Below are 13,136 nucleotides of genomic sequence, written 5' to 3' on the forward strand. Positions count from 1 at the left end.
AATATATAGTAAACCCTAACTTAATTCCAACCAACACCTTCCCCCATTGTAATCGGAATGCCAGCTTTGACAGAGTTTCCATTTTTTGAGACTGAGGAAAAAGTCTGTTATAAGATCTTTATGTTGACCATTGTAAAGACTAAAGGGTCCGTGAAGACAAAAGGGTCAATGTGAGCCCATCTTCTGAAGTTACCGTGCCACCTTCCTACTACAGGTCCACATAACTCACCAGTGAACAGAATTCAAAAATAAACATTAAAAAAAACTTTTTTATGCTAAGTTTTAAACTCAAAAATCTATTCATTAAAAAATTGTTTTCTTGAATTAACTCCTCCAACCTTCACAAAGTATTCATATTAATATTTATGCAAGTGTTTGGGGAAATATGCTCTAAACTCTAATTTACTATGTTACTCAATATTTCAACTAACGACAACAACCACTAAGAATCTTTAGGTACCCTAAAATATATGCAGATATTATTGCTGGTGCATGTTTAGATGAACGTGACAAATCAGTGGTGAGTCAAAACCCATCTAATGACACATGATCTCTGCAATGTTCAGCTATATATAGCACATCATGGAAAACCATAGACTTAACTTTCATTTGGAACAAAATCCTGGAGTGTTATTAAAGAGTCAATAAGCTAAACAAAAATAAAGAATATCTTATAGACAAAACAAGTACAAAGACAGTCCCAAGGATCAGAACCTGTGTACGGCAGCTTTTGTGAGTGCTCAGTTACCCCATGACGGATAGCCTGCCTAGTCTTGGAAAATCTGCTTATTGTCACCATCTGTCAACAGCATTCTTCTTCAAGCAGTGCTATTGGTGGCTGCTGTGGATTCTGCTGTGTGTAGACTCAGTCGTGACTGCACTAACGAGACTTTTGAAAAGCTGCTGATCTGTTCCTGCCACAAAGCCTTTGGTTGTCACAAATCATAAAATGTTGAATCTTACTTACAAGAGTTTTACAAAAATAACCAGTTTAAACCAGAATATTGACAGCAGAGAAGAATAATAAATGCAAACCTCCAGGCGACAGTGAAGTTCAAACCTGCTTCAACACCTACTGCAGTCCTTCAGAGAATATGGAAGTGCTTGTAAAATTAATAGGATATTGACTGCGCTCGCATCTTGAAACTGGGAGTTTATTACTGTTGAAGGTCTGAACATCATAAGCTTATCGGTTATGCATGTTTCAATTCCAGACAATTAATTGGTAAAACCATCCACTAAAACTGGTTTGTAACTTCCAAGTAAATGTGTCCACGTTTAAAGTTTTCTGTCAGAATTTTGTTACTGTTTACAGACAGAATTAATTTTGACGTGAACAAAATTGTAAACAGAGCAAAAAGGGGGAGGAGGGGAAGGGGAGGCGGGCAGGAGCAACTTGTTCACTGTATCAGGAAACTTCACTTAATACTTTTGGTAAAACTTTATTTTTCAAGTTTAGATGTAAATGACCTCATTTCTGTCTGAAATAGTTTTCATGGAAGATACAGAAAGAATGTGTAGGTGTGATAAAACAAAGAAATAAACATCACAAAATTACATGCATGATGAAAGTCAGGAACATGTCCCAGTTGCTTGAAAAGCAGAGGCAGTGGTTCCCTTCTGCTTTCTTCAGGATTTGGATCTTTTTTAAACGTCGAGTTATATTGCAAGATTTGGAAACCAGAAAGAAACTGTAAAAGCTATGATTCATTTTCAGATTTCTAGAATTATTTTTTTTGTTTTCAGTTCTCCAGGAAACACTGCCTCTGCACTGAAACAAGACTGTTTTTTATTATAAGACTGATGTATGATGCCACTGGAAAATGCAATAAACAAATTTAACAGTAAAGCGATTCCAACATCACTTGATAAGAACCATCAACTTTCAAACTGTTTCACTTGAAACATAATATTGAAAAGCAATTAACAAATGTGCATATAGTCTTTTCAAGCTTAACAATATGAATTAAGAACTTTGATAGATAACACAAGGTACATTAATATTAAGTGGAATGCATAGTGCTACCCTCTTTTTCCCCCTATTTAAGCATGAAAATAAGTTCAGCTACTTTTCATCCATACTTTGCATTAGCAACAACCATATTTATTTCATGTTGGTATTCAGGGCTACTAGGTGAAAGAAAAAAAATCTAAAGAAAGAGAAATAGGTGCTTCATTACTTATTTTGCTACATTTGCACATGTAAACAGCTAGAAAAGAATCAGTATTCTGACTCTAAAGCATAATGCAATATTTTTGTTGCATACTGTACTTTATAGAAAAAATTATACAATGTGTCAGGCACCATCATTTTCAAATGTTTTACATTTACTCTTTTTTAGAAAAATAATATTCTGATTGTTCTCCCAAATTCTAAAATGCAACATGTATGCATTGTGTTACAGTACTAAAAGTTCTATTCTTTAGGTTTGCAATTTTTATCAGATTGCACATTTCTATGCAGGCCCCTCTGAATGTGCGTCATAAAGTCATACTTGTCTGTACAGAAATGCTGGCATATGCTACACTGGAAAGGTCCGCTTTCACCATGGCAACTCATATGCAATGCGTACATGACTTCATCCATAAAGAGAATGCTGCAATGAACACACTTCGTCAGTGATTCATCTTGCGTGCCTCGGTCAACTTTGTCCGGAGATTTGACCACATTCTCTACGCTCTCCTCCATTGTGGTGACCGATGCATTAGCTTTGTCCTTTGCGGCACCATTTGCAGCTGGTCCTGACCGGGAATGTTTTGTTGCCAGATCCAAAGGAATGTCATTATCAGAACCAATGGATGAGAAAGTCGGAGGCAGGTTAAAGGCAGGATAAGGCACAAAGTTTTGGCAAGGATTTGGTAGGCCAGACACATGATAGTGTGGATTCCCAGCGACAGACAATTTATATTTACTCCAGAACCTCAGCCAATCAGCTTCATTTTGTAAATCACTATGCACAAACTGAAATCCAAACAAAGGATACTGATACTTTTCAATAGGGCTTCCTGGAGGCGAGTAATTTGGATGCTTTGTAGGTCGAAGGTATTTTTCAATAGGACTTCCTCGTTCGGAACTTCCTTTCCCTTCTGCTACTGGCAAACAATTTCCTGGGTCTACACTGCTTTCCTGAGGGCTCTTTACTTGAACGTGCAGTGGCTGCATCCTTCGGTGAAGGTCGACAGTCTGGCCAACCACTAATGTAGACTGGCCTTGATGTGACTTATTCACTGAACCATACAGATCGAGTTTGCTCAGATTAGACTGCTGCTGATCCCGGTGCTGATTCTCTGAAGAGTGCTCCTCCGATTTCCTTTCTAGTGAGCCGTCATTCAGTTGCTCCTCATTGCCCACTCTCTGCTGTTTATTGACCTGATCGGGCTGGAGTACTTCCGGGTTAAGACGCTTCCTTGTTCGTCTCCGAATTATCTGCTCCCCATTGCTCTGCTTTATAATATTTAAAGGCCTTGGAGTCTAGAAACAAACCAAAAAAGAAAGATCTTAACTTAGACTTGCACAACTCATGTTATTCATCATTAAATTGTATCATTACATACAATTAATTGTGGTGACTGAAAGAGGAATATATCCAAGTCCTCACTTTGGGGAAACAGAGGACAAGTTCATTCAAGTCCAGAAAACAAGGGAATTTTACATCTATATAATTGATCCCAAACATGTTTTTTCTATAACAGATACATAGGTTTATACTTGCTTCTGTTTGTTGAACACCTTGCATCAGCATGAGGTAACCAGTCAAATGAATAGATGGATTTGTAACAATGACCAAAGGATGTGCAAGGTCTGAACCAGAATTCTGATGCAGTTTAATTATTTGCTTTGCTGAAGAAAAAAAATAAATTGTCTACATTACTGAACTTGGAGAATAAGTTGTATTTTCACCCATGGCTCATATGGCGATGTGTGACTGTGGGCTTGCTCATCTACAATGAAGTACTTTCGTTAAAGTTCACTGCAAACAGCAGTCTGTACAATGGCTGCGGATGCACTAGGTACAGCTAGAGGGACAGCTGTCTACTGAGAAATGCGCAATATAGACACAAAAAATGCAAAATTATTGGGTGAATCAAAGTTGAACAAGGTTTTCCACACAGGCTTTGGAATGTTGGAACAAAATGGGGGCCGTGCGCCCACATTTACTGGTGATACGCCTGATGGCACATCCTTCTTGAAGGCTGCTTCCTGATTTGCTTCCAGTGCTCTCTCTGTCCTCTTAAGGACTGCTCTGTGTTAACCCAATTAGAGAATTGGTAGCTCTGGAGTCTTGGCAGCTCCATCAAGGTAGGTGGGAGCTGCAAAGGAAGGCCGGAATTGGCAAGGCGCCTTCACAATGGAGGTGCTCTCCAAAAAATAAACTGGAAATTAAAATTATTAAGAGCTAAAGGTGGAGGGGAAACCCCGCAATGTGCATTGTTGAAGCTGGAATTGCACTTATCCTGCCACTGGCCCCCTCTTTGGGCCAGAGAGCCTCTGGTTCCCTGCCTACAGGACATTAACAAAAGAACATAAGAACATAAGAACTAGGAGCAGGAGTAGGCCATCTGGCCCCTTGGGCCTGCTCCACCATTCAATGAGATCATGGCTGATCTTTTGTGGACTCAGCTCCACTTTCCGGCCCGAACACCATAACCCTTAATCCCTTTATTCTTCAAAAAACTATCTATCTTTACCTTAAAAACATTTAATGAAGGAGCCTCAACTGCTTCACTGGGCAAGGAATTCCATAGATTCACAACCCTTTGGGTGAAGAAGTTCCTCCAAAACTTAGTCCTGAGTCTACTTCCCCTTATTTTGAGGCTATGCCCCCTAGTTCTGCTTTCACCCGCCAGTGGAAACAACCTGCCCGCATCTATCCTATCTATTCCCTTCATAATTTTATATGTTTCTATAAGATCCCCCCGCATTCTTCTAAATTCCAATGAGTACAATCCCAGTCTACTCAACCTCTCCTCATAATCCAACCACTTCAGTTCTGGGATTAACCTAGTGAATCTCCTCTGCACACCCTCCAGTGCCAGTACGTCCTTTCTCAAGTAAGGAGACCAAAACTGAACACAATACTCCAGGTGTGGCCTCACTAACACCTTATACATTTGCAGCATAACCTCCCTAGTATTAAACTCCATTCCTCTAGCAATGAAGGACAAAATTCCATTTGCCTTCTTAATCACCTGTTGCACCTGTAAACCAACTTTCTGTGACTCATGCACTAGCACACCCAGGTCTCTCTGCACAGCAGCATGCTTTAATGTTTTAAATAATAATCCCGTTTGCTGTTATTCCCACCAAAATGGATAACCTCATATTTGTCAAAATTTTATTCCATCTGCCAGACCCTAGCCCATTCACTTAAGATATCCAAATCCCTCTGCAGACTTCCAGTATCCTCTGCACTTTTCGCTTTACCACTCATCTTAGTGTCATCTGCAAACTTGGACACATTGCCCTTGGTCCCCAACTCCAAATCATCTATGTAAATTGTGAACAATTGTGGGCCCAACATGGATCCCTGAGGGACACCACTAGCTACTGATTGCCAAGCAGAGAAACACCCATTAATCCCCACTCTTTGCTTTCTATTAATTAACCAATCCTCTATCCATACTACTACTTTACCCTTAATGCCATGCATCTTTATCTTATGCAGCAACCTTTTGTGTGGCACCTTATCAAAGGCTTTCTGGAAATCCAAATATACCACATCCATTGGCTCCCCATTATCTACTGCACTGGTAATGTCCTCAAACAATTCCACTAAATTTGTTAGGCACGACCTGCCCTTTATGAACCCATGCTGCGTCTGCCCAATGGGACAATTTCTATCCAGATGCCTCGCTATTTCTTCCTTGATGATAGATGATAGATGCTAGGGAAGTAGCATCTTCCCTACTACCAAAGTTAAGCTCACTGGCCTATAATTTCCCGCCCTCTGCCTACCTCCTTTTTTAAACAGTGGTGTCACATTTGCTAATTTCCAATCCACCGGGACCACCCCAGAGTCTAGTGAATTTTGGTAAATCATCACTAGTGCATCTGCAATTTCCCTAGCCATCTCTTTTAGCACTCTGGGGTGCATTCCATCAGGGCCAGGAGACTCGTCTACCTTTAGCCCCATTAGCTTGCCCATCACTACCTCCTTAGTGATAACAATCCTCTCAAGGTCCTCATCTGTCATAGCCTCATTTCTATCAGTCACTGGCATGTTATTTGTGTCTTCCACTGTGAAGACCAACCCAAAAATCCTGTTCAGTTCCTCAGCCATTTCCTCATCTCCCATTATTAAAACTCCCTTCTCATCCTCTGAAGGACCAATACTTACCTTAGCCACTCTTTTTTGTTTTATATATTTGTAAAAACTTTTACTGTCTGTTTTTATATTCTGAGCAAGTTTACTCTCATACTCTATCTTACTCTTCTTGATAGCTTTTTTAGTAGCTTTCTGTTGCCCCCTAAAGATTTCCCAGTCCTCTAGTCTCCCACCAATCTTTGCCACTTTGTATGCTTTTTCCTTCAATTTGATACTCTCCCTTATTTCCTTAGATATCCATTGTCGATTTTCCCTCTTTCTACCGTCCTTCCTTTTTGTTGGTATAAACCTTTGCTGAGCACTGATAAAAATCGCTTGTAAGGTTCTCCACTGTTCCTCAACTGTTCCACCATAAAGTCTTTGCTCCCAGTCTACCTTAGCTAGTTCTTCTCTCATCCCATTGTAATCTCCTTTGTTTAAACACAATACACTTGTATTTGATTTTACCTTCTCACCCTCCATCTGTATTTTAAATTATAGCTGTATTTTAAATTAGTGACCCAAAGTTTTTTTATGACAATCAATAATAGCTCCATGGTCATCAGTAGACTTTTAATTCCAGATTTGTATTGAATTCAGATTTCACCATATGGCGAGGTGGGATTTGAACCTCAGAGTATAACCCTGCGTCTCTGGATTGCTAGTCCAGTGACAATACCACTATGCCGCCACCGCATCAGTGTCACTCTTAAGTCTATTACCTATTAGATGGTGTGTATTGCAGGTGCATTAAAGGAAAGGGAATGTCTGTTCCTTCCCTCAATTTAACCCCACCTCTGGTTGGGCCAGCATTGGTTGCCCGTCCCTAATTGCCCAAGTATCTCACTTTCAGAGGACATTTACGAGTCAACCACATACTGTGGGTCTGTTGAGTTATACATGGGCCAGACCAGGTTAAGGATGGCAGATTCCAGTGCCCCACAGGGATAGGTGGGCAGGCATATGGTGTAGTTATCACTTGTGTGGAATTTGGGATCTATATTCTTAAGCATACTGGAGATGGAGTGCATATATTCATTGACCATATGACTGTTAACATTTTTGGAACTTTATGTTAGACAGTATCACTAGCTATTATTGGAAGTGCAGCTGCTGTACCTGAAGAGGGCTTCTACCCACCCAATATCCAAGTATAAGTCGCCAGACTTAGGCGATTGACAGAGAAAGCTTCCTACGCATATCATACGCCACTGTGTGGTCTACTCTACTTCGGAAGGTGGGTGAATTTCTTGACGCACTGAACAGTTTGAAACCCTTAACGACTAGTGAGATGGGTCCCCGTCCATGTGCAATTGTAGCAATCAATCACCATATTGCAAAAGCTTTTCTGGACTGTACATCGTGCCTGCCTTGCTGTGAGTCGGGTATATCTGCAAAGTATTTTCTTTGACCTGCAGAAACAACTAGCTGTAATCAATTTTACCTCGTGTCCATATGTGCTGTGACCAGCAGGAAAAGAAATCCAATAACTAATCCATCATGTGTTCCATGTACAAGAGCAAATAATGTCTCAGCATTATCATATCACTAGTTTTCTGCTGTGTTTGCAATGAAATACTAGACTTTTAACCATCATTTAAGTGATTACTATCCTGCTTGTGAACTCTTTTTTTAAAAATACCAATAAACCTTTAACGATGCAATTTCAGATTGTGCAAATAAATGTCGTGTGTGTGTTTCAGGATCAGCATGAAGGGGAGGAAATCTGCTGGGATCATCACAACCTGGCCCAATTAGTCCATCAGATATTTTGTTTGGATACATAGTTTGTGTGAACAATACATCCAGGAGACTTCACGGAGGGGAATATATTTCATCTGAATCAATACTACTTTATATCACCAAGATCTTGATGGGAGAGGGTAGACATTCAAGATGGTTAGAGAAGCTCCAGCACTAGAGACCTGGCTGAGCATTTTGCAAGATCTAGAAAATCTATTTTACTTCCTACTCCTCCCCAAAAGCATTTTATCCTTGCAGAGACCTGGCAATTTTCAAAAAGAGGCTTGTGGGGGAGGCAAGACGAGAAAAGAAGCTGCTCGGATTTGAATGTGGAAGGCAGGTACTTGTGGAGATCGGAGTAGATTGAGTGACACCATTGTGGTTGCGTTACCAGACAGGGAGGGTGGATAGAATGCAAGGCTAATTATAATGTACTGCGCCAGTGGGTTTCTCATGCTGGGGCTGTTGAGAAAGAGTCCCAGTCAGATTATTCATCATCAATGTTCCCTTATCTGCAAACTGTTATTTTAGCCGCTTGCATTCCATAAAAAGGATACAAGAGATTCACGTCGTAGCAAAATAATAATTTCCTTCAGCAAATCACTCAAACCACTTTGAAATGTGGAACTGCTCCAGTACTAAAATTTCAGGCTTCGACCATCTACATTTTACAGTCGATCCACAATATTGGCATCAACTGCGACTTCTATATCAGGGGAAGAGACCTCCAGGTTAGCAATATACACATTGGTTAAACGGGCAATCTCAGTTGGCCTGCAGCCAGTGGATGTCTGTCATTCTGAAACTTGGCATAGCGTGTCAGAGTATACAAGCCGATTTTCAATGTGTATTTAACATGAAAATACTGCTCATTAGAATATGAAAATCGCTGAGAACGTCTTATGATATTTACTTTGTCACGTATTGTTTGCAATGTAGTTTTTTGTAAAATGTGTCTTTCTTGGTTGTTTCAGCCATCTGCTGCTGAAATCCTCATTCATGTCTTTGTTGCCTCTGGTTTGATTATTCCAATGCACTCCTGGATGGTCCCCCACATTCTAACCTCTGTAAATTTGAGGTCATCTAAAACTCTGCTAGCCTTGTCCTAACTATTAGCATGTCCCATTCTCTATCACCCCTCTGCTCTTTGACTTACATTGGTTCCTGGCCAAGCAACATTTTAATTTTAAAGTTTTTGGTTTCATTTTCATGCCTTTCCATGCCTCAGTGCTCTCCTCCAGCCTTGAAGCACTTTGCTCCTCTAATTCTGATCCTCTTATGCACCCCAGATCTTGGTTGCTCCATCCCAAGGCTTGTAGTGCCTACCGTACCCTGCTTTCTCTCTTTCAGACACAATTTAGGGTCTGTCTCTTAATACCAAATTTGGGGTCATTTGACCTGATTTTCCTGTGTGGCTTGGATTCAAAATTTGTCTTTGATGTTCTTGTGAAGCACCTTGGGATTTTCATTAAGTTTGACGCACTATATCGTTTGTTTTTTTTTATTTAGAGTACCCAATTCATTTTTTTTCTCCAATTAAGGGGCAATTTAGCATGGCCAATCCACCTAACTTACACATCTTTGGGTTGTGGGGGTGAAACCCACGCAGACATGGGGTGAACGTACAAACTCCACACAGATAGCGACCCAGAGCCAGGACTGAACCTGGGTCCTCTGTGCCGCGAGGCAGCAGTGCTAACCATTGTGCCACCATGTTGCCCCTGACGCACTATATTGTTGCTGTTGAAATGAAAGCCAGATTTTCATTACTGTTTGCATTGCATTATCCAATGGAAAAATGCATATGGTTATATCTAAAATTAATCAATGCAGAATGCAGTGCTGATCTAACTTAATCTTACATAATTTTGATGCTGCAGCATTTTAAAGACGATATAACTGTCAAATTATTTCTCTTAATGAAGCACTTTCTATTACATAGAACATAGAACAGTACAGCACAGAACAGGCCCTTCGGCCCTCGATGTTGTGCCGAGCAATGATCACCCTACTTAAACCCACGTAACCCATATACCCGTAACCCAACAATCCCCCCATTAACCTTACACTACGGGCAATTTAGCATGGCCAATACACCTAACCCGCACATCTTTGGACTGTGGGAGGAAACCGGAGCACCCGGAGGAAACCCACGCACACACGGGGAGAACGTGCAGACTCCACACAGACAGTGACCCAGCCGGGAATCGAACCTGGGACCCTGGAGCTGTGAAGCATTGATGCTAACCACCATGCTACCGTGAGGCCCCAGACTGATTCTAGGCTTAAGAGGACTTCTGTTCAAAATCACTATCAAATTCCAACTTCTGGAAAGTCATGCAAATCGACATCGAGTGACAAAAGGATCAGCCTTAGACAATGTTGTAACCTACTCGAGATCCATGGGGCCGGGCCGATTAGGCTCCCATGAGTCTCGTCTAGTTTACAACACTGACGATGCCTCCCATGGTGGCATAGCTGAGTAACGCTTAGGCCTAAGTATTACGATGTCTTCATGCTGGTTGTGAGAAAGTTTGTCTGCTGCCAATGTAATTCAGAAAATTACAGGTACAATTGTCCTCAATTTTCCATTCATGGGATACAATGGATGGAAAATTAGAGCTACTGTTCCTGAACCTTTCAGATATACAATGGTGGCAGGCAAGGTTCCTCACTGCCAGCAGATACTCAGAAAACATAGTTCTTGGTGCTTAGGCAAACATATAAAGAACAAAAACTTGGTGATAGGACAGAGTCGGTTTTCTCCGACAGTCCAAAGAATTGCAGGTTAGGCGAATTTGCCATGCTAAATTGCCCCTTAGTGTCCAAAGATCTGCAGGTTGGATGGGGTTACGGGTTTATGGGGATAGAGCAGGGGAGTGGACCTTTCAGAGGGTCGGTGTATTCTCGATGAGCCAAATGTAGGGATGTACACTGTAGGGATTCTATGGCGATCTGCCATACACCATCCTAGTGAATGCTTTCAGAGTCGTGTGCTGGAAAAAGTGAGTGGCAGAATCTTCACAAATGGACACAAGTTAGACTTTTCTTTCATCTCTCATTTCATACCTGGAGCAACCATCAGATAATGCTTCATTGCTAATGTGTGACAAAATTTCAAACAGAAAGGATCAGATTTTTCTTTTCAACTTTCTTTGTGATTGTTACATACATAGTGAACGCTTATAAATCATCAAAAGGTAAAAAGAACTAAACAAACTATTGGGATTGAAGGAAGGGTCTGAAAGGAAGCGGCAGCAGATAGAGTGGATCCATTGGTTATAATATTCCAAAATTCCCTGGATGCGGGAAAGGTTCCAGTGGGTGGGAAAATGCTAATATAATGCCCCCATTCAAAAAGGCAGGGAGGTAGAAAGTAGGAAACAATAGACTAGTTAGTTTAACATTTGTCATTGAGAAATTGTTAGAACCCATTATTAAGGAAATAATAACATTTAGAAAGACAAAACGCATTCCATTAGAGTCAGCATGGTTTTATGAAGGGTAAATAGCGTTTAACTAATTTGCTAGAGTTCTTCGAAGATGTAACAAGCCAAGTGGATAATAGGGATCCTGTAAACGTGGTACAACTCGACTTCCAGAAGACGTTTGATAAGGTACCGCACAAAAGGTCAATACATAAGGTAAGACACACGAGATTAGGGGAATTTATTAGTACATAAGGTAAGACCACACGGGATTAGGGCAATTTATTAGTATGGATAGGCATGAATAGGCAGAGAATCGGGATAAATGGGTCTTTTTCTGGTTGGCAAGATGTAACTAGTGTGGTGTCACATGGTTCAGTCGTTGGGGTCCCAACTATTTACAATCTATATTAATGACTTGGATGTAGGGATAGATTTTGGAAAAATTTGCAGATGACACTAAAATAGGTGGGAGAGAGAGTTGCAATGAGGAAATAAGAAATTTACAACTGATAGGTTAGGTGAGTGAGCCAAAATGTAGCAGTTGGAGTTTAACATGGATGGAAAGGTAACTTATTATCGGAGTGGAAAGAAACCTCAGAATACTTTGGTGCAGAGGGATCTGGGTGTCCTCTTGCATGAATCGCAGAAAACGAGTATGTAGGTACAGCGGGTATTAAAGAAGGCAAATGGAATTCTGGCATTTATAGCTAAAGGAATAGAGAATAAAAGTAGGGAAGCATTGCTGCAACTGGACAAGGCATTGGTGAAACTGCACCTCGAGTGTGGTGTACAGCTTTGGTCCCCTTATTTGAGGAGGTATGTAGTTGCAGGGGCTGTTTAGCACAGGGCTAAATCGCTGGCTTTGAAAGCAGACCAAGCAGGCCAGCAGCACGGTTCAATTCCCGTAACAGCTTTCCCGAACAGGCGCCGGAATGTGGCGACTAGGGGCTTTTCACAGTAACGTCATTAGAAGCCTACTTGTGACAATAAGCGATTTTCATTTCATTTCATTAGAGGGAGTTCAGAGGAGGATCACTAGATTGATTCCACAGATGAGGGATTTGGCTTATGATGAGAGATTGCACAGTTTCGGCCTATACTCTCGAGTTTAGAAGAATGAGTGGAGATCAAATTGAGGTATACAAGATGCTAAAAGGTATTGACACAGTAGCTGTAATGCGGACACTTCCTCTTGTGGAGCAATCTAGAATGAGAGATCATAGTTTAAGGATAAGTGGTGGCAAATTTAAAATTGAGATAAGAAGAAATGACTACTCTCAAAGAGTCAGATTGTTAATTAGTAATGGGTTGAAGGGTTATGGAGAACGGGCAGTGAAGTGGAGGCTGAGAGGAGATCACCCTTTATTGTATTGAATGGTGGAGTGGGCTCAAGGGCTGAATTGCCTACTCCTCTACTCCTAGTTCTTATGTTCTTATTATATGACACCACAATCTATCCCCTCATGTTTAACAAAAGGATTAACATATAGTTCATTTAATCAGAAACAAGGTCACAAAACACAGTATAGCCATTTCAAGGCAAATAAGCAGTGATATAAATGTTTCAACCTAATCTTCCTGTGCTGATATACGTGAGGGCACTCCTTTTTTCCTAATTAAGGGACAATTTAGCATGGCTATCTTTGGGTTGTGGGGG

At 40.8% G+C, this 13,136-nt stretch overlaps 1 protein-coding gene across 8 annotated transcripts in view; it reads right to left on the reverse strand.

Annotated features, from left to right (window-relative positions):
- Positions 1 to 1,426: 1,426 nt before the first annotated feature.
- The window catches only part of trps1 (trichorhinophalangeal syndrome I), a 258,868-nt gene continuing 247,158 nt past the window's right edge, over positions 1,427 to 13,136 (reverse strand). For all 8 annotated transcript variants that reach the window (XM_038809758.1, XM_038809757.1, XM_038809761.1 and 5 more), the window contains exon 6: positions 1,427 to 3,472. In XM_038809758.1, coding sequence (XP_038665686.1) covers positions 2,417 to 3,472 — 1,056 coding nt within the window. In that variant the 3' untranslated portion in view covers positions 1,427 to 2,416. The remainder of the gene's footprint in view (positions 3,473 to 13,136) is intronic.

The sequence above is a fragment of the Scyliorhinus canicula genome, chromosome 10 (genome assembly GCF_902713615.1).
Source record: "Scyliorhinus canicula chromosome 10, sScyCan1.1, whole genome shotgun sequence".
Taxonomy (NCBI): Eukaryota; Metazoa; Chordata; class Chondrichthyes; order Carcharhiniformes; family Scyliorhinidae; genus Scyliorhinus; species Scyliorhinus canicula.